General features: G+C 36.9%; 3 protein-coding genes and 1 long non-coding RNA gene across 6 annotated transcripts; 2 read left to right on the top strand and 2 right to left on the bottom strand.

Moving 5' to 3' along the window:
- Positions 1-4546: 4546 nt before the first annotated feature.
- Positions 4547-8590, bottom strand: LOC145102949 (DNAse I-like superfamily protein). Of its 3 annotated transcripts, XM_079040470.1 has the most exons (14): positions 8254-8590; positions 8012-8175; positions 7856-7921; positions 7735-7787; positions 7534-7615; positions 7270-7313; positions 7102-7177; positions 6880-6972; positions 6685-6717; positions 6480-6577; positions 6174-6270; positions 5975-6060; positions 4940-5024; positions 4547-4773 (listed from the first exon to the last, which is right to left on the bottom strand). In XM_079040470.1, the coding sequence occupies exons 1-14, from the start codon at positions 8453-8455 to the stop codon at positions 4696-4698; spliced, it is 1257 nt and encodes a 418-aa protein (XP_078896596.1). In that variant the 5' UTR covers positions 8456-8590; the 3' UTR covers positions 4547-4695. The 3 variants fall into 3 exon arrangements, with proteins under 3 accessions (XP_078896596.1, XP_078896597.1, XP_078896598.1); XM_079040471.1 differs by lacking the exon at positions 6685-6717; XM_079040472.1 differs by lacking the exons at positions 4547-4773; positions 4940-5024 and adding an exon at positions 5292-5486.
- Positions 8591-8918: 328 nt separating this feature from the next.
- On the bottom strand, positions 8919-10248 carry LOC145100448 (uncharacterized). Its single transcript, XR_013705053.1, has 2 exons — positions 9962-10248; positions 8919-9194 (listed from the first exon to the last, which is right to left on the bottom strand). It is a non-coding gene; the product is annotated as an uncharacterized LOC145100448 (long non-coding RNA).
- Positions 10249-17549: 7301 nt separating this feature from the next.
- On the top strand, positions 17550-18650 carry LOC145099014 (uncharacterized). The gene is made up of 2 exons (XM_079036601.1): positions 17550-17976; positions 18076-18650. The coding sequence occupies exons 1-2, from the start codon at positions 17550-17552 to the stop codon at positions 18648-18650; spliced, it is 1002 nt and encodes a 333-aa protein (XP_078892727.1).
- Positions 18651-20678: 2028 nt separating this feature from the next.
- LOC145099013 (uncharacterized) lies at positions 20679-21431 on the top strand. Its single transcript, XM_079036600.1, has one exon. The coding sequence runs from the start codon at positions 20679-20681 to the stop codon at positions 21429-21431; it is 753 nt and encodes a 250-aa protein (XP_078892726.1).
- Positions 21432-22613: the final 1182 nt, after the last annotated feature.

The raw sequence follows: 22613 nt of genomic DNA, 5'->3' as shown, positions 1-22613 counted from the left end.
TAGTATAAGTACTATATCAGCTTTGTAATCAGAGGTTCGACCGTATAAGTACCGTATAAGCTTTGCAATCAGAGGTTCAAAATGATATGATGTTTATGATCAAATAGAAAGAAATGTAGAAATATTTTTTTTTGAAATGAAATGATATTTATGATGTGTATACAATGAGTTTTCCTTGAAAATGTTTAAAAATGTTTTATGGTCTAAAATTATGTTATGCAAAGATGAAATGTTTTGATGAAAATGTGATAAATGTTTGGGCCACAAACCTACATAGCTCATGAGACATTATTGTCTTACATATCTCTTTTAATGTCATGTATCTCAGGTTTCATACTAGTACTTTTCATGTGATCAGTTATCAAATTTGGTTTTCATTGTGTGCTTTTATATAGTTGTTTCAGTTTTGAGCTTAATGAATGTTTTAATTTTTAATTTTTCTTAGTCTGATCACCTACCTAGGATTTAATCATTCCAGTTAACCAGTTGTTGAAATCCGTAATTGTTTTAACAGTCTGGTAATAAGTAACAGATAATAAATTGGTTCTATATTTGGATTTGACTTTATTATATATTGCAATTTGATACCTTTACTCTTCCAAACTTGCAAGAAGTATTGGGTATTGTTGAAAATTTTACACAGATCTTAATGCAACTTTCTGAATTTAGTTAAGAGTTTGTTTAATTAGATCAGTAAAAAGTTAGGGTTAATTAAAAAGCATGTTTTGGTTAATTTAACTAGGTAAAAGAGATTATACTAGAGCTTGTTGGTTTTTCTTAGTACCAACTTAGATAGAACGTATTTTGAATAACTATATATGGGTTGATGGAACGATTAGGAAATTCGCAATAGAACTGAATTTGTCTTTATTACTAATTTCATTTAGTTAATTTCACTACAATTTTTAGTTTTAGTTTTAAATAAAAAAACCTTTTATTATTTTCTATTAAATGACTACTATGTGTCTTATGCAAAGAGGCATTAACCATTAGGTTGTGTCCCTGAGGATTCGACCCTGCTTCCATGTGCTATCCATTGGTGCAACCAATCAGTGATATTTTATTTGTTTAAATCGTGCGGGACAACGGTTTAACATATACTCCTTATGGGAAATGATATTCCAACCTTGCACAGTGTCAAAACTTGGCTTGGAAAATATTTTTCTATGAAGGATCTAGGAGAGGCGGCTTATATATTGGTCACTAGGATCTATAGAGATAGATCTAAACATTTAATCAGGTTAAGCCAGAGTACATACTTAGATAAGATTTCGAAAAGGTTCAAAATTCAAGATTCTAAGAAAAGGTATCTACCGATGAAACATGGAATAAGATGAGTAAAGATTAATCATCCATAACTGAACAGGAACTTGAAAGAATGAGTCAATCTCATATGCTTATATTATAGGATCGATCATGTATGACATGATATGTGCTAGACCCGATATATCATATGCTCTTAGCATGGTGAGTTGATATCAAGATAATCATGGTGATAGTCATTAGATGATCGTAAAGAATGTCCTCAAGTATTTGAAAATAAGTAAGGATATGTTTTTGGTATATTGTGGAAAAGAAGAATTGAGAGCTACATGTTACACTGATGCAAGTTTCCTGACTAATAAAGACAACTCGTGCTCATAATCGAGATGGGTGTTCTTTCTTAATGGATGAGTTGTTACATGGAAAAGTTCCAAACAGAAGACGGTGGTAGACTCGACATGCGAGTCTGGATACATTGTGGCTAGTGAAGTTACAAATGAGGTTACATGCTTGAAGAACATCAGTGATCTTGGAGCTGTACCAAGCATCAAAGAGCCTTTGAAGATCTTTTATGACAACGAGGGTGCAGTCACCTTGAATAAACAAACCAAGGACCACGATAATACACATTCAGAGGAATTATCATTATGTTCAGCATCTTATAGAAGATGGTGACATCATTGTGAGTCAGGTATCATTTGAGGAGAATCCCGTTGATCCATTTACAAAACCACTATCAACGAAGAAACATTATGGTCATGCTAGAACCATTTGCATGAGACTAGATAGTGATTTGATGTAGTAGTTTAGCTGTTAGTTTGAATAATTATCATGAAACATATTACAGTATGAATTGTCACAATTTTTTTATGTTCATAAAGAGATTTTAGTTTGTTATCAAAGTCTTGTTAATTCAAAAACAGTGTTTCACTTTTGCATTTTTTTGAACCAACTTCCAGAGTATATAATCATGTTCAAACTCCACAGTTGGTCGCATCCTTAGGAGTGAATGTTGTTATTAAAGGTTGTCATGAATATTAGTTGATTGACCAAGGTGTTTTGGGCATTAGAATTGAGATTGTGTTAATGTTGCATGAGTACTTGAAAATAGAGATTTTAAGTATTGGAACAACCTGCACTTAGAGATCACTTCATGGATCTAGTCACAAGTAATTCTTAAGTGACAATATCTTTTATTCTTCACACCAAGATACATATGGTGTTTTGTTATATATATATATATATATATATATATATATATATATATATATATATATATATATATATAGGCTCCTCAATGATTTGGTGCTGACATCTGAAGTGCTTGGCTGAGCCCTGACTAAATTGATGTGTTCGATTTAGTCGTTAGATGTAATGTCGGAAATCATTAAATGGGAAACAAAGAGAATGTTGAACATTGAGATTGACTCATATCCATGACTCATGTTCATAGAGATATCTAGAACAAATGAATAAATTGATCACTTGTCCTAGGACCGGATTTTGATTTTAATTAGAGTTTGGCACTTGCAATAGATGACTACTCTCTGTTGATTATTAGTGAAATATTTATCCTAAAAAGGTGACAACATGTACAAGTGGGTGATTGTTGGAAATGGTGTCCAATGTCATTACCTGTTTTAGTAATATTTCTAATAATAGCAAGGTTCTTTTTGGTTTACACAATTAAATACAAATTTGGAGAAGCATATAGTTGAAATCACCCGACTTCGAAATGGCATCGTTAATGTAAGACGTGAGTAACCTAAATGTCAAAGATAAAGCAGGACTTTGACGGTAAAAACTGCAATTTAGGGCTCGATATAAAGCGTAGATTTTTAATCTACAAATTTATCTTTTTTAACTGTTTATTTATGTAACTACTTGTAAGACACATTACATGGGTTAATTAAAAAAAATAAAACATAAAAGTCAAAATATTTGAATCTTTGAATTTATAAGAAAAAAATTATGAATTATTATAATGGAAATGTTTTTTATCTTTTAAATTTAAATAAATAAAAGAAACTAATGAGCTATAATTTGAATTTTGAAATTAAAAGGTAAGTTCATTAATGATATTGCTATTTATTTATTATTACATTTATTGCATTTATTACATTAAAATATTATGTGAAATTTAATAAAATAGAAAAACTCATAAAATGACATGTGGAATAATTTTTTTTAAAAAAAGTTAAATATAAATATCAAAATATTTGAGAACTTTGAATTTATAAGAAAATAAGAAAAATAATGATTTATTATAATGGAAATGTTTTTTATCTTTTAAATTTAAACAGATAATTTAAATAAAGAAAAGAAACTAATGAGATTTAATTTTGAAATTTTTGAAATTTAAAAGTAAGTTTATTAGTGAAATTAATATCCGTTTTTACTACATTTATTGCAATTATTATATTAAAATATTATATAAAATTTAATAAAATCGAAAAACTCATAAAATGACATGACATGTAGAAAAAAATTAATTCAAAATAACCACAAAGTAACATTTGACAAATTGAATGAGAGTGTAACAAATGCAAAAAAAATCATTTATTAGAGAAAATTATCAATCTTATGGTTAATGAGAACTTAAATTTTATTTTAAATAATATTCATGTTTTTTTTTAATTTTTATATTTTTTTATTTTAAAAAAAAAAGTTGGATGACATGAATGACAAACCAGGTCCTCCTCATAACAAATGGCAACAATGGCAAACTTATGTGGCACCAAATGTTTGAGACAACAAATGACATGACACCAAATCATGTCTCTATTAGGGTATATATTTAAGATTTGATCAAGAATGAAATAACTATTAAATTATATATCAAAAAAATTACAAAACCCAAAAAAAATGAGTTTAACATGCTCTTAGATTTAGTATAAACCGAACAAGCTAAACTGAAAACTAATTAAAATCGAACCTTACTTGGTTCGGTTTTAGTTAATATTTTCGAGGTTAAAAAACCAATTAAACCGAATCAAACAAATCGATAACCAATTACTATTATTTTAAGGCAAACCCTGATCTGACCTAAAACAAAATACCCGACCTGACCTAAAACTCAAATCCTCGAATTATAGGCCGGATATCGGTTATTATTATTTTAAGGGAAAACCCGATCTACCCAACCCAAACCACCCGAAATTTTTACCTGATCAACACCCCTAGATTATACCGACTGAATAACACCCCTAAGTGGAAGGGAAGAAATGAGGGGAAGCAAGATGTGGCGGGAGATGAAGTTATGTAAGGCATTATTACCGCTTGGTTGGACAAATTTTTTTATTTCAAAAGTAGCAGATAAAATTTAGAGTAAAATACAGTTTTTTCTTTCATATTTAAATACAATCTACAAGTTAATAATGTACACATTCTAAAACTAGAATAATTGAAGTTACGTAGGTGTCTTGAGAAACATTATATATCCAGAGCTTCAATATCAGCATCAGCAAAAGCGAACTCACACACAAGAGCAAGATGATCGCTTCCCCATCTCTAAACAACACGAGTAAATATCACATTTTTGTAGATAACTAATGTTTAAAAATAATTTATGTAACTGATGACATACTAACAAATTAAATTAGTTCAAAATATTGTAAAATGTTAAGCCAAAAAAAAATGAAATCAGAATTGGCAATGAAGGTATACATTTATTTACCTTACTTGGAAGCCCTTCTGTTTTTTCCAAAGTTTCAATTGGTAATGTCTCAAGAACTTTCAAAGGCATAAGGTCCCCTGTATGCCTGTTTTAATACAAAGAAGCAAAAGAATATAGAGATAAATGCAACAAGTAGGAATATAATTCTGTTTATTTATCTATTTATTTTTTTTTTTAAGTGCATTCTACTTCCACTTTTTCTATTAAAGCATTTAGCATCCTACTTCAATTTTTTCCAAATACACGCAATTTTTGCTTTTATGATTGGATGGACTTTTCAAAATTCAAATTCCTAATAAGTAATTATACTATAGTATATATTAAAAGTAAAGTTCTTATGAACAGTAAAAGCTTAATAAAATTAGTCCCTAACACTTTACATTTTAATAAATTTAGTCACTACAACAAAGGTTTCACATTTTGGCAGATTAAGTCCCTACAAACAAAGGTTTTACATTTTGACAGATTTGTCCCTGCAACAACGCTTTTACATTTTGGCAGATTTAGTCCCTACAAGAAAGCTTTTACATTTTGGCAGATTTAGTCCCTACAAACAAAAGTTTTACATTTTGACAGATTTAGTCCCTGCAACAAAGTTTTTACATTTTGGCAGATTTAGTCCCTACAAACAAAAGTTTTACAGTTTGACAAATTTAGTCCCTGCAATACAGCTTTTACATTTTGGCAGATTTAGTCCCCGCAACAAAGGTTTTACATTTTGGCGGATTTAATCCCTGTAATTATGTAGTTTACAGAAAAGGTCCCTATAAAGTTTATTTTTTTACAAAAACAACCCATATGTTTAACGTTTTTGTATGTTGGCACGTTTGGCCCCTGTGTAGAAAATAAATTACGAAAAAAGTCCCTGTAAGTTACAGAAAAGAAGATCCTTGTGTATTTTTTTACAGAAACAGTCCATATGTTTAAAAAATTACAAAAATAGTCCCTACATAACAAAAAGTTTGCTATTTCTTGCATTTTGCCAAAAAAATATGCACTCAACTTTTAGGATAAACTATATGTAATTAGATTTACCATATGTAATCAACTGTCCCCATAAATCTGGAGTGAAAAGATGTTGCTAAGGGTTCTCCATATTCATCTCTTGTCAAACATGTCGCCTTAAAAAAAATCATAATCAATTCATATAGAAACTGTAAATTACATAATTACACTGAAGCACAAACAAAATTTAAAAAGATAAAAAGGAAATTAGAGAAAATAATAAACTTACAGGAACTCCATGATATGCACTTGTGAGTTTTAGTTTGTGTTTAAGGTAAGTTGAGTGTTTTGTTCCTGTTGCTAACCTTATTTCTTCTTTATTCCACCTTTTAAAAAAGGACTCATGTAAATGGGACAAATATTACAAAATGCAATTTCTTATATATGTGCAAAAGACGTAAATGTCCTTGTTCTCATTATCAAAAATAGCTGGACAGTGAAGAAGCTTTCTAAGGCAATTTTCGATGAGGGGGAGGGGAGGGCATTTACGTCTTTTGCACAGATAAGAGGTGAAAAAATAATTGGATTAACAGACCTAGAAGAATAATAATTACTATGACACTGAAATGTTGGGTAATGTAATGGACAATTCTGCCCACATATTTTTTTGCGTTCATGGTGTTGGATGTTTAACTGAGAAGAAAATTTAAATAAATCAATAAACATAAAGTATTAAACATTGATATTCATCATAGATTCATAGTAAATAAAACTCTGCATCTAAAAAAAAAAAAAAAAACCTCTGATGAAGCTATGAACTGATACATTGCACTCTGAAAAAAAATATGAATAGATGAGGACACACAAATGTTTAAGTGAAATAAAATATAGATTGGTTAAATTCTTTATAATATATATTTAAATACAATGTATAGGTTTAACTCTACTTTATACATACTATTAAAAAAACAATATAATCATATTTAATTTAATACCTGAGGCATACTATTAAAATCTCCACCAAGTATAATTGGTATATTGCCCCATGTCTCCAAAAGTCTATGAGCCTTTGCAAGAAATAATCGTACCTTATTGGTCAAAAAAAAAAGTCAAATGTGTCAAAATTTGCTCAAACTGTATGATTATGTTAAACAATACACTTTTTTAATCATTTTTATAAAAATAATAATAATAATAATAATAATTTTGTTAAGTACCTGACCGAGCTTAATATCCCCACGACTTGGGTTAAAAAGCACATGTATATTTCCAACCAATATGCTTCGATGTGTCCTATAAATATGCAAAATAATTAAATTATGCAAAAAAAAAAAAACATTTAGGCTTAAAGAACAAAAACTAGTAAGTAGTAACTGATAACTTACTTTAGATTTTCAGTGTCATCAACATGTGTTTGACACCCATTCATCTGTGTGTTTTTAGAGGGTAGAAGAAATAAGATTAGAACAAATATGAAACACTCAAGACTCAATAGGAGGGTATTTATGTCTTTTCTACACATATAAAGATCAAGTGTGAGTCTCTATCAGTCTATCCACCTTTGTGGGTGGGAGTGAGACAAAAAATGCAAAAATAACGTGACATATTTGTAAAAAGTTTGTCTGTTAAATAGCATCTTTAATTGATACCTTTAGAACACAAAATTGAGCAACATTGTCACGAAGACCAAAGTTCTTGAACTCGATGTTTTCCTCATGCATAAGGGAAAACCTGTAAAGGTAAGAAAACACAATTCAAAATCTATCTCAAACATAGAATAGATAATTATATTATGATCATGATATCTGTAAAGGTAACAAAACACAATTCAAAAGAAAATGTATACTTACATTTCATCTTTCCAAAATATACCACACCCATCACGTGCTTCTCCAGTTCGAGCCTTACAAATAAATGAGATTTAATAGAAGTTCAGAGTAAAATCATATTAACAGGGAACTGAAAATAAACCTGGTAAACTCCTTTGAATCCATCTTTCTGTAAAGTTGTATTCAAATCATCAAAACGATCAACCTCCTGATAGAGGTTTTAAGTTTTATCATCGATATTTATAGTAATTAACACTGACGTGAATTGAAATCATGAAGAGAGACAATGGAAACTTGCCTGGAAACACAAAACGCTAGGATTATACCGAGCAATCTCCTTGCGTATAACCCGTAGTCTATGTTTCCATTTCAGAAACTTCGGGGGAACATTAATGTATAAATCCTTATGTTTTGAAGCATTTTCAACACCCAGTATATTATACGATACAAATACAAACTTATCTGCAACACGATTACATGAATTCAAAACAAATAAAAATACAAACTTTATCCAGAGTGCATAAAGATAGATTGTAGAACCTTTATGATTAGAGCAATCACGAGTAGAGTAAACCCATTTGCGATTCTCAGAATTTCCTCTGCCCTGTTTTTGCTTATGATTGGAAGTGTGTGTGTGATCTGGGATTAGGGTTAGGGTTAAGGGTTCAGTTTCTATGGTTAATTTCCGTTTCTTTCGGGTGAAACTTCGTTGAGGGTTCGTAGAACTAGATTGTTCTTCCATTGAGCGTTGGTCGGGCTTAAACCAAGATAGGGGAGTGCTTGTGCCGCCGGTAGGCCTCGGGCTATGGCTATGGATCCCGAGAGAGTTAGGAATTCACCTGCAGAAGATCTAGCGAATGCTATGCTAATGGTAAAACATGAGTTTTTGACTAAATAGGTGGTTTTAAAAATTTTATTTACCAAATAGGTATAGTTTTAAAAATATTTACCAAATAGGTACAGTTTCAAGATTTTGTATTTTCTAAAACTTTTAGCTTAGAATTCTATTTTATTGTTTTTATTTATATACTTTTTTGACATTCTCTAAACTTTTTTCTAATAACTTTTTTCAAAAACGAAAAATTACAAATACCATTTTTACCCCCCCCCCCCCCCCCCCCCCAAAGGCAAAATACATATAATTCACTCACAGTTTTTTACAATATTGTCTATTTAAATTTATATTCTATATCTTGATAAATGGATATGAAGAAATAAAAAACATACATTTATATAAATACTAATGTACACTTTAAAAAGATAATCGCATAAAAAATTATTGTCATTCTGAGTAAAACAAAATTAACAATGATTCCAATCATAATCTTCACTTCAAAAAAATGTTGAATCACAAAAAAAAAAGGACAGATATATCGTCAAGAAACATTGTGAAGCACGTCAGATCCATCCAATTTTGTTTTCATCGTCAAGCACCTTCTTCATCCATTGTCAAAGTAGTTTCAATTTAAGTTGAGCAATAACTGCAACATAAATATATATTATTAACATAAAACACAGAAAAACATATTAAGTATTGTAAATAGGAAACCTGGAGTTCTATTTATTTTTTATGTCTCAATAGATTGCTCAAATTAGTTTTTGTTTCTAATTTTAAGTGAAAAAACATGTCTAGTTGAAGCATATCTAGCTGGGATTAGTATTTTCTTTCATTAAGGCCAAATGTGTTAAAGAATATGAACCTCAAATGCAATCGTGTGGAAACTCTTGCTGATTGTCATTGGCATCACACACCATAGGAAGAAGGCGGCATCTCAACAGCATTGGCATCACACACATTAGAAAGATCAAAGAATCCAAGGGTTTTATATTGAGTTTTAACCTAATTTTAAATTACTCAACATCTGCAAGTCGTCATTGATGCAAATGGGTAAAAAGTTATGGGAGCTATAGATCATCCTAGATTTTGTTAGATTGTCTCATCACAAAACACATAGACAAATGTACTTATATACTATTTTTAAAAGAAGATCACACTAAGTCATTTCATCAAACAGATTATATGCTTATAGAATTACAAACATCTTGAAGGTTAAAACAAAAATTAAACTGGATTAGAATGTGATAGAGAAATTATAATTGAAGAAACGATTGTCAGTTCACCAATTTAAGTTTGCACAAACGATTCTCTTTTTCTATTCAATCCCACCGAAACAAATCAATGAATATTTTGCAAATCAACTTGATGGAAAGCTATAGACAAAAAATAAGGAAAGAAACTGATGTTTACCATTATGTCGATAACCGCTCTGGATTGTTGACAGACGACTTCAAGGATGACGAAGGCTTCAACGAAGATGAACGTCGGAAATAGAGCAGCAGAGGTCGGCAGGATCGTCGGAGATAACCGGTCGACTGAGGGTCGTTTGGTGTGGCCGGAGGTGAGAAGCGTGGAGGAAGCGCCAGGGGTGAGCACCGGAGGTGAGCAGCATCGATTGAGAGCCTTTTGATGTGGCCGGGGACGAGTCGTTTGGAGGATTCACGATGTAGGCGCAATCAGAGGAGTAGGGCAATGATTTCTTTTGAGAATAATTTACAAATTTACCTCATTTGGTAAATATGTTTAAAAGTATACTCTTTCGGTAAATATTTTTTCTAGAAACACCCCTTCCGTCAAAAACTCGGTAAAACATACCCTTTTTTTTAACTCACCACTCGATATATTTTAGGAGGGTGTTGGAATGATTTTAAAACAACTTTTTTACTTTTAGTTTTTTTATTTTTTTTTTGAGTTAAAATTTTCAAAAAATGTTAGGGAATTTTTAAAATAATTTTTTGCTAGCAAGAAAAAAAAATTGAAGTTATGAAATTATATCCTTTTGTAACTTTTGCCATTTTAAAAGGTTAAAAGCATTTAAAAGTTAAGAAATATCATCCAAACATTTTTTAAAGCAAACTTTTAACTTTCTCTTCTTAAAAGCACTTAAAAAAAATTAGGTTTAAAAAGTAATCTCATGCACCCCCGGGGAAATGTATTTTCAAAGGTTTTTAACTCTTGTCAGGCTATCTGCAATACATTCAACGAATGGACAATAACCATACACACTATCTTGTTGGTTCGTGGTCAAGCGTTATTTTGGTGATTGGTGGTGGGGGAACGTAGGACCACGACCAATCGACTTTTTTCTTCTCTCTCTTTCTTCTTCTTTTTTCTCTCTCTTCTTTCCTCTTATTTTTGTTCGTGGTCGTCATCAAGGGTGTTCAAAAATATTTGTATACGAAAAATTTGATCCGAAAATCCAAACCAAAATTATTTGAAATTTCGGATATCAGAATTTTTGGATATTCGATTTTTCAAATTCGGATTCGGATATCGATTTTAATTTCGGATATCAGAAAATCCAAAAGTATATAACTTTTTAATTTTTTTTATATAATGTATTTTTGTTTAATCTTGTTGTGATTTACCTATCAATTTACTTACTTAGCTTCAAGATTAGTTTTTCATTCTCTCTTATATTTGATCAGTTTCGATTTTCAATTTTATGGTTTCTTACGAATACATTAAACCTTTTTTTTCAAAGGTTACCCTTTTAATATAAGTTGTTCTTAAAATAAAATCATCAGTTTGTGTATTTCCTTCCATATTTCAATGTTTCAAGTTGTATTTTTGTTTTTTGAAAATTAGACTAAAATGTTTAACAATATGGAGTGATTTACAAACATGGTTTTCAATTTATTTTCATCTTTTTTGTCAGCCTGATTCAATAGTTGTATATGGGTGGTAATGAATCCAATTTTTAAAGTGAGTTTTGAAGTATGAACACGGACGATGGATTTATACACTGATAAATGAACATTTTTAAATTTGGATACATGAACATTTTTTGTTGGGTAACGTTTGTTTGGCTACTAGATGTGATGTATAAAATACTTTTTAAAAGATTCAAAAATATTTGTAGACGTTTTTTTTTTAAAGTTCAACATTTTCAGATATCCGAAGTTAATATCCGAATTTGTATCCGAAATTTCGGATATCCGGATTTCGGGTACGGATTCGAATATTAAAATCTAACTATCCGAATTTTCAGATATCTGAAATTCGGATATCTAGTTTTGAACACCCCTAGTCACCAATACACCACCAACATTAGTTCGTGGTTCATGATGGTCCTCGTGGTTCGTTGTTCGTCCTATGTACTACGGATGGCCTTATAATAACAAGTGTGGTTTTGTGGTTTTTTCTTTATATGTATATACTTTGGGTTTTTGGCACCATAGCACAACAAAGTTTAACGAATTTCCACATTTTAGTCACTAAAGTCTTTTTTGTGCTCAATTGTTCCTTAACGTTATGAAATACCGGCTAATTAAGGGTTTTGTTGAAAATGCATCTGGTTTATGGGTCGCATGTTGACATGTCTTTACATATATAGACTTAAGCTAGACCACGTCGCCGTATACGGTGGCATAGCTTCCTTAAATGGAACCCTCAATCGAACCAAGTGTAATATGTTCGTACCCCAAATTAGGTTATTCTATCCCTTCTGATACCCTCTTCTCGATCGTTAAAAACAAAGCATGTCTGCCTCGTCTCGAATTGTCAACAGCCTTCGTCTCCAACACCATGGTGATGATGAAAAATGTTTCCCATGTGACTATAAAGATGGAATCATCTTCAAAAAGACCATGTGGACTGGCAATAACATAGGTCGAAGGTTTTGGAACTGCAAAAAAATCCTTGGTGAGTATTCCTTCTCTTTACTTACACTTTATTTGGTATCTTTAGCTGGAAAATGTACATACTTTTGTTAATCGTAACCCTAATTGTGTTCTTCCTTTTTAACCAGTCAAGTGTAAGTCCAAAATGTAAATTTTCCCTGTGGAAAGACAATGAAATGGAGGAGGGATGTTACAAATACCAACTTTATAAGATAATGTTTGAGCTATGCAGAAAGGAAGACTATAATGAAGTTGTGAACGCTCAGAAGAAAGTGGTTAAAGTGCAGCAAGCTAGGGAAGCTGAGAAGGAAGTTTGAGAGTGAGAGAGAGAGAGAGAGAAAGATAGAAAGAGAGAGAGAGAGAGAGAGAGAGAGAGAGAGTTGATGGAGTTGAAGAAGGAAAATGTTATGTTGAAGACTTACATGGGATGTGCTAAGTATTTGATCCTTGTTGTGTTTATTACAATCATTGGGATGTGACCGAAGTGTGCTTGAATTGTGCCTGATTATATGCTAGTATTAATGGTTGATTATATATAATTCCAAACACTCTTTTAGATAGTGTATGGGTAGATGATCATCACATTAGAAATGTTTTGGTTTTTGGATGTATGGGTACATGATCAGGGCAGGTTAATGTATGGTAGATATAGTTTTGGAAATCTAAGAACATTTGTATTTGATAGTAGTATTGACAGCAACTTATTGTAAGTAAATTGTATGAAAGAATGATCCTATGAATGAATGGCAGTGGTAATGGTTGAAAGACTTATATTCATTTGTTTTGCATTATTATTCACATTATGGGAACCAGTTCTTTTGTACCTTTATGTACTTAATGATATGCATATGGTAAAAGTAATACACATTGTCATGTATATGGACAACACTTTGTCTATTTAAAATTGAATTGAATTGTGTGCAGGGGTCCTTTATGTGCAAAATGTCATAAGGACAAAATCTGAGAAAATTTAAAACTAGCACTATGTGGTATTGGGAACATAACTAAAAATAACAAATAAGTCTTTACCATATACGTCCTTACCATTGTAACACCCATAAAAATCATGCCAAATTTAAACTTTTTAAAACATTTAAAAGCCAGTAGTTATTACAAATTTGTTTTCAAAATAGTTTATATCAGAGTCTCTTGTAAACAAAGGCATAAAAGATGAGGAGTTGTACGATCACACCTTTGCCTTGTCGTGATTCCGTGATGTACCTAAAACAATAAACTAAAACTGTAAGCCCGAGAGCTTAGTGAGTTCCCCAAAACACCCATACACACAATAATACACATATAATCATAAACAACATAGTATGGGTCCAACCAACCATCGGGTTGGAATACCCTAGGCCCTCAACCATCCGGTTGGAATGCCAGCATACTATAGGTCCAATCATTATCGGGATGGAATACCCCAGTCCCACAACCAACAGGTTGGAATGTCTACATACTATGAGTCCAATCATCCTCAGGATTGAATACTCACAGCCTACAACTAACAGGTTGGAATGCCCAGGTCTATTGCCTTTCGCACAAAGCAGATAAGCCTCAACCGCCAAACAATATGTGCACATATAACAGATACTCGCATAACAGTCTATAGAAAGAGAAAACCGATCTTACGGATCATACCACACAGTACCATCCTATCTACCAGGATACCGATCTAGCAGATCATACTAACATAACATATCCATATGATAATCCAAAGGGATGGCCTTGATGCCTTAGAACCTTGAGTATAGTGAGGATAACTCACCTCGCAAGCAGTGCCGAAGTACTAAAAATCTCTGATTGCTATCTCACCGAAAATCCCGAACTATAACACAATAAATACTAAGTCAATACACAAAATAACAGTCCAGTCCGCACAATCCATCATGTCCTTTCTCTCTATTGGGCCAAGGCCTAATACCAAATCTAAAATCTTGAAAGTCCTTATGTAAAGCCCATTATTGGCCCAATTTTACCAAATTGGGCCCAACTCCCTAATTGGGCCTAATCCCAAGATCCATTCTCAAAATTTGGCCCAAAACATCTTATTCATAAAGTCCAGCAAGGTCTAAATCAAATTAGTCCATAAACAACCAAAACTCGAAGCCCAATTGACAAAGTTCCAACAGAGGACGTACGAGGGGCATACTCCTCTGGTACGCGAGGCATAATTGTCCAGATGTTTGACCACCATCGGGTGGTTGACCCAGTACGTTGGGCGTACTAGATTTACGCTAGGCGAATGCAGTGGTTTGGCAAAATCTTATTAAGTGCTTTATGGATTAAGCACTTAAGCCTAAACTTCAGATCCAGAGACCTAACGTGCCTATGACCCATAAAGTCACGAACTTTATCACTTTGGACGTCCAGAAAGCTCTTAATACTTGGTCTTAATCCATTAAGACCTTTTTACTCCATGCATGGGACACATTCAACTGTTGGGACCTCATTTTTATCACTTAAAGCCCTTTCAAGAGTCTAGAAGGACAATTCTTTTCGTCCAACTCACACTATGCACTATCTTGGGACTTTTTGGGACAAGAAATGGTTCTTTAAAGCAAAATGGCAAGAACTATAAATATATGCATAATGTTTGAAGCTTTTTACCTTCTAGAGCTTCTAAGGCACAACCCAACTTCAGATCTACAAGCTTGATCTTCTTCTCCAACTCCTTGATGAAACACCTTTTTCTTAAAACACTCAAGAAACACTCAATAAGCTCAAACACTCAAGGAAATGGCTAGGGTTTGGGGAAAATGACTCCAAAACAGTGGAGGTTGGGGTAAGGGAAGGTTAGGTGCTCATAATGTTGCTTATATAGCCCCCAAACCCTAAATATTAGGGTTTCATCCTGACATTACTACGCCCAGTGTCCACAAGTTTATGCCCAGCATACACAAGTTTACGCCCAGCATACTAAGGCGGACCTTAGTACTCTTAGCTTACTCTTATGTACGCGCAACGTACTCCTTCTTGGCCCAAGGTTGCAACTTTTGCCCTTAAACTTATCTTGACTCTACACTTCCAACCCCAAGGACTATAAATGACAAGGTAATGATAGAGGAGGGTTCGGAAATACCTGCAAGAATCTCAGGATGTTACAATTCTCCCCCACTTGACCTAGACTTCATCCTTGAAGTCTGTTGCAGTAAATAGATTCGGGTAATGTTCCCGCATCTCGGACTCGGGCTCTCACGTCCACTAGGATCCCCTCCGATGCTCCCACTATACCTTTACCAAAGGTATTTCCTTGTTTCGTAGAAGCTTCATCTTCCTCTCTAGAATGGTCATGGGCCTCTCCACGTAATTCAGGCGTTCATCAACTTGAATATCATCCAACGATACTACTGCTTCTTGATCTATAACGCACTTTTCGTAATTGCGAAACTTGAAAGGTGCTGTGGAACCGACTGAGATCCTCCGGTAGCTCTAACATGTATGCCACCTTGCCAACCGTGGCAATGATCCTGAACGGCCCAATGTATCGGGGACCAAATTTCCCTCTCTTCCTGAAATAGATCATACCCTTCCAGGGCGACACCTTCAGTAATACCATGTCCCCCACCTGGAACTCCAACTCAGATCGACACCTATTGGTGTAACTCTTCTGCCGACTCTGAGCGGTCTGCAGTCATTGTCTAATCTGCTGAATCTTCTCGGTAGTCTGCAAGACCAGCACAAAATAGTTACACCCAGCCGAGGAGCCAGGCGCACTGGTTGAGCCAAGCTAAGCGGGCTCAGTGCCTGCCAGCGCCCCTAAGAGCAGGGCGCCCCGTAGAAATGCTCGCGCCTGCTAGAGACGCTCCCGGCACCAAGACAAAAGATACGATCAAGCGACAAGGCAAATGCTCAGGGCATTATTTCCGGAGCCAATGGCAGTACTCTAACAGAAAGAGGTGCATAACTCTCCAATTAGCGCCTCTGACCTTATCCCTTAAAAGCGATCTTGTCTCGTACGGAAAAGTAGGGTCACTAAGTATAAAAGGGCATGCCTAGGAGCCCTAAAGGTAAGCAATATCCTTTCAAGAAGTATTCACTCAAAAACCCAAAGCTCTATCTAACTTGACTGTCGGAGCGTTCTTCCGGGATCCTCCTCCCAGGAAGCGGCTGACGGCTGTTCTTTTCTGTGACCTTGCAGATACCAACTAGCACCATACGAGAGAGAGAGAACAAGAGCTGAAGCAAGGTTACATCATTTGGCGCCATCCATTCGTGCGACGAAGAACGAAACTAAAAGAACTATTCAACGAAATCAATGGCGTCCGGCTGCAATGACGGAGTTGAAGGAGCTCAGAACAGTCCCATACGCTCCATGACACCGTTGGACGAGATACCGCCACCCATAACGGCCACCAGAGAACTTACAGAGGAGGGAAGTTCTGTGCTAACTGCAATGTCGCCAATGAGTCAACAGCTAGCCCAACAGCCACCTCCATCGTCAAAAACAGACATGGGCACAACCCTTCAACCACCACCCCAACAAACATGGCCAACTAGGGGGACGGTACCACTAGGCACACCCCTTTAGACGCCATTGAAACTCCAGTCAATGGAGACACAATTCTCAGTAACCCAAATGTCGCAATTTTTCACACCGATGGTACAACGCCAGTTGCCGGTTTTCCCAACGCCACTGTTGGTAAACCAAACACCAAACACCTAATTGTCATCCCACATATCATCACCAAGCCAGATACTGATGAGCGCACCTCAAGTGCTCCCACCGCTCGCGCAAACCATAATAACCTCGTCACCAGTTTCTACCCTACGACGGGCACATGGGGCGAACCTATAATAGCCACCAATGCAGGCCGGTAGCAACCTACAACGCAGCCTCCAGCCCAATCTCAACCTATTCCCTCATGATTTTTGCTTCAGCTGCCGTTCCAGCAACAAGTCTTCTACGGTCCAAACCCAGGGTATCAGGCATTCTATGGTGCTCCCGGGGCACAACCGTATAACACACATCATCAGTATAACACGCAAGGCTCGCTAGCCATCCTCAACAAAGATTGTCTGTCGCGAAGCGTCACATCTCCATTTGCCAGTGAATTACTGGACTATAAAATCCCAAATACAGCTAAACATCCCAATTTGAAAACTTACAATGCCACTACCGATCCGGATAGTCACATTGATACATAGAATGGACGATGATGTCACTAAAGTTGGACGAGCGTTTTTGGTGCACGTATTTCCCAACAACTCTCGACGGAAATGCAGGCACATGGTTCAAGACGCTACGACCAGGTAGCATCTACAACTTTGGCCAACTCAAGTATCTATTCCTCACGAATTTCATGCAACTACGACCAGGTAGCATCTACACCAAGTTTACAAACGCCACGTTAGACGTACCAAGACACAAAGAGGGTCTTATAGCAGGAGCTTTCACATGGGGGACTCCTACCAAGTCCTTTATCGCAAAACTCATGGGTAAAAAACCACAGACAAGAGTCGAGCTAAAGGAACGGGTGGAACGATATTTGAGACAAGAGGAAGGCGAAGCAGCAAAGCAAGCATATCTAAACGCCATGACAACCAAGCACTATAGGCCAACCTACACAGAAAGGCCAGGGGGAAGTAGGCACCTTGGGCGAGGAAAGAGACCGTTGGGTCGCTTCAGGCCGTTTTCCAGAGATGACAGACGATGCCGCTGACCAGATGTATACGTGGTTGCAGATAAGCCGCAGCCGACGAAGGCACCAAAAGGGCGGTACTGTGAGTACCACAAAAGCAAAACACATGACACTACAAATTGCTCAGTCCTTAAGAAAGAAATGGAGGAGAAAAAACTCAAAGGAGATCTCGTGGAGATATCACGCAGCCTACGCGCCAAGTTCAACGCCGAAAACGCTAAAGGAGCACCGCGAGAGGGCGCTCAACCCAAAGAAATATTCATGATACGAGGCAAGAGGGGCAGACAAGAAGAAAAAACCGACCATGAAAGCCTCATGGCCACAACGCAAGCGCTTACATTCTCAGCACAAGATACTAGGCTGGAAGGTTGGATAGGTGATAACCCACTTATAATTCAAACCTCTATTAAGAACGTGGTCATACACAGAGTGTACGTCGACATAGGCAGTTCAGCAGACATCATCTACGAACATTGTTTCCGTCTCATCCCAGATAGGTGGAAGGATGGACTGAGACCTACGATGGGAAGATTGGTAGGATTTACAGGGCATAGCCTATGGTCGTTAGGCACAATCCACATGCCCCTTACACTGACCAGCCACGACAAACAACGATAGAAAACGGTTTTGGTAGATTTTGTTGTAATTGGACACTTAGCAGAGAATAACATCATCTTGGGAAGGACGGATCTGCTTAAGCTAGGAGCGGTCCCATCAACAATGCACGGAATAGTGAAGTTCAGCACTAGCGAAGGCCCAACCATGATCCTAGCCACACCACCAAAACAACTGCAGTGCTTCACGATCATGCAGCCAGTGGAAATGACAAGGGAAACCAAGAAAGTGTGCGGCGGATCAGCGAACGAGAAGGAGGTGGTCAACATAGAATACCCTGAGTAGTGGATCAGCGTTGGTCGTAACCTTCCGAAGCATACCAGACAGGCGCTCATCGACCTCCTCAGACGATACAAACACGTGTTTGCATGGGCTCCCACAGACATGGTTGGTATAGATCGAAAAATCATAGACCACAAATTCATGATTAAACCGGGTACAAAAAAATCAAGAAAAAGAAGAGGGTCCAAGGGGGAGATCGTAGTAGGGTGATCAACGTGGAAGTAGCCAAACTCACAGAGTCAGGAATCTTGAGAGAAGCAGTTTTCCCAACTTGGATAGCTAATCCCGTCATGGTACGAAAGCATGACATGTCGTGGCGTATGTGCATCGATTTCTCTAATCTTAACAAGGCGTGACCCAAAGATTGCTATCCCTTACCGGAAATCAACCAGAAGGTGGAATCGCTACAAGGTTTCAAGTTAAAATGCTTCATGGATACGTATAAAGGTTATCATCAGATCTTGATGGGCAGGGAAGACTAGGAAAAGACGACTTTTTACACAGACTATGGTACATTTTGCTACACCAAAATGCCATTTGGATTAAAAAAATGCGGGGGCAACATATAAGCGTATAGTCGATTCCATATTCTCCAACCAAATTAGGAGAAATATTGAAGTGTACATCGACGATATGGTTATTAAAAGCGAGGATGAGACAAAGATGTTACGAGATGTCGAAGAGACGTTCAAAACGTTGGAGAAAGCAAAGATGAAGCTCAACCCAAGGAAATGCCCTTTTGGAGTAAAAGAAGGGAAATTCCTAGGATACTATGTTACCGGACAAAGTATCCAGCCAAGCCCGGAAAAGGTGGATGAGTTCATGGAAACTCCACCTCCAAACACTATAAGGGATGCACAAGGCCTGAATGGGAAAATCACAGCGCTCAGCAGGTTCATCTCGAAGTCGCCTGACAAGGTTATGCCACTGTTTAGCACATAAAAGGGTTGTATCGAGAAAAGTAACTTCCAGTGGACAACGGCAGCAGAGGCTGCACTACAAAACATCAAAGAAGCTTTACACAAGTTTCCCACATTAGCTAGCCCTATCCTGGGCGAGATATTGCATGTATACCTCTCAACTTCGAACAAAGCCATATCTTTCGCGCTAGTCGTAGAAAGGGAGGGGGAACAGAAACCAGTGTACTTCGTTAGCCGAGCGTTACATGGCCTTGAGCTCAACTATCCAACCTTGGAAAAACTGGTGCTAGTGCTTATCTACGTCGCGCGACGATTGCGACGATACTTTCAGGCACATCAAATCGAAGTCCTGACGAATTGCCCAATCAAGCAAATATTGCTCAAGCCCGAAACATCTGGCCGACTGACAAAGTGCGCAATTGAGTTGGGGGAACAGGATATTAGTTACCGTCCAAGGATGAGTATTAAGGGGCAAGTATTAGCAGATTTTCTACTCGAAATCGCTGGAGAAGGAAATGTAGCCAGGGAAGGAATCGTGGCAGTGAAAAAAATCCCAGAAAACAGTCGAAGATAGACGTTATTCACCAATGGAGCGTCTAGCAGGAAGGGCTCAGGAGTAGGATTAATCTTGACCAGCCCAGAGGGAGAGGAAGTTATGTATGCCCTCCGTTTCGACTTCCACACCTCAAATAATGAGGCGGAGTATAAAGCACTACTTGCTGGCCTATGCCTGGCCAAACTGATGGGGGCGGAGGCGATAGCGGGATTGATAGACTCAAGATTGGTTGCCAATCAGATCAACGGAAGTTTCAAGACAAGGGACTAAAGAATGGAGAGATACGTTAAGATAGTGCAACAACTTACCAAGTCTTTCAAGGAATTCACGATCAAGCAGATTCCAAGGAGTGTGAACAGGAGGGCGGACGCCCTAAGCAAGTTAGCGTCAACATGCTTTGATCACTTGTCAAAAAAGGTTTTGGTTGAAGTGCTCAAAGAAAGAAGCATACAGGAACGAAAGGTGAGCACGCTCACGACAGCGGGATCCACGTGGATGACCCCGCTGGTAGAATACTTACAACAAGGCGTCCTCCTTGATACTCACGACGAAGCCAAAAGAATACGCATAAAGGCACCTTCATACGCGCTAATCAACGAGGAGTTATACCGGAAAGGGCTCACAACCTCGTGGTTAAGGTGTGTAGGCGAAGCCAAAGGGAAAGAAGCACTGCGGGATGCGTACGCAGACCAAGCAGGGGCACACGAGGGTGCACGCGCCTTAACAAGAAAAGTGTTCCGGATGGGGATCTATTGGCCCACCGCATACCAAGATGCAGCAGAGCTAACAAAAACGAGCGGAGAATGCCAAGCACTTTCCCCGGTCCAAGCAAATCCGTTGGCGCCCCTGTCCAATATATCCAGCCCCTGGCCATTTTATCAGTGGGGGATAGGCATAGTGGGGCCATTCCCAGAAGCACCAGGAAGATTAAAATATATGGTCATGGCGATGGATTATTTCACAAAATGGATCGAGGCGGAGCTCTTGGCTTGCATAACGGGAAGGAAAATGATCAAATTTGTCTAGAAAAACATCATGACTAGGTTTGGCACACGTAAAATGCCGGTAAGTAACAATGGGCTACAATTTGCTGAAAACCCGTTCAAGGAGTGGTGCGCCAGCAAGGGGGTCAATCAGCGGTTCACATCGGTAGCACACCCACCAGCAAACGAACATATAGAAGTATCCAATAGAACCATTGTGAATGGGATTAAGAAGCTGTTAGGGAAGGCTAAAGGAAATTAGGTCGAAGAGATACCAACGGTGCTATGGTCGTATAGGACCACTCTGCGGACAAGCACGCGGGAAACACCATTCAGCTTGATGTACGGGGCGGAAGCGATGCTTCTAGCAGAGGTGATGATAGGCACAATGAGGACAAGCCATACTGACAAAGAGGCCAACTATCAGGACCTGAGGTTGAACCTGGATATCCTTGAGGAAAGGCGAGAGAAGTCAAGCATATGCCAGGCCGCGTACAAACATGCGACAGAAAGATATTACAACCAAAGAGTTAGGGAGAAAGCATTCAGAGTTGGAGAGTATGTGCTAAGAAATAATGAGGCAAGTCGGGCCCAACCTCAGGGCAAGCTAGGACCCGTATGGGAAGGCCCATACAGGATTGTCGAAGCAAACCAAAATGGGCCGTACTCCTTGGAAACAATGGAGGGAAGACAAATAACGAGAACATGGAATGCAAGGAACTTAAGGAAGTTCTACTTTTAAAAATCTCCACATTAGAAGAGTAACGTTGGGACACCCCACCAAGCGGGTGTCGGGTGACAGCCCAAATGACAAGCACAAAACATTGCATTAGGGATCAAGGCTCAAATGCTTAGTGCATTACAAAGAGAAGGTTTTGCTACTCGGTGCGTTGAAAGCTTTGTACTTAGTGTACCAAGTCTAAACAATCAAAATGTTGAAATTCGTACATAGTGTACTCAGTTTTTAATTTTCTGATCAACACATGTAATGCTCAGCACATTAAATCCTAAAATTTGGTGCATCAAATTTCACAAAATGCTTAGTGCATTCAGTGCTAATACTTAGTGTATTAAATTTCATGGTTAATGAACAATGACCAGCACATTAAGCCTTGATACTTAGTGAATTAAACCTCATGGTCAACGCATAAAATGCTCAGTGCATTGACTCATAGAACGCTTAGTGCGTCGAACTATCATTATGTAGCCTCTATAATCAGCATGA

This window comes from Lactuca serriola, chromosome 4, assembly GCF_051521515.1.
Source record: "Lactuca serriola cultivar US96UC23 chromosome 4, Lser_US96UC23_V15, whole genome shotgun sequence".
NCBI classification, from domain to species: domain Eukaryota; kingdom Viridiplantae; phylum Streptophyta; class Magnoliopsida; order Asterales; family Asteraceae; genus Lactuca; species Lactuca serriola.
This window is presented reverse-complemented; position numbering and strand designations above follow the sequence as displayed.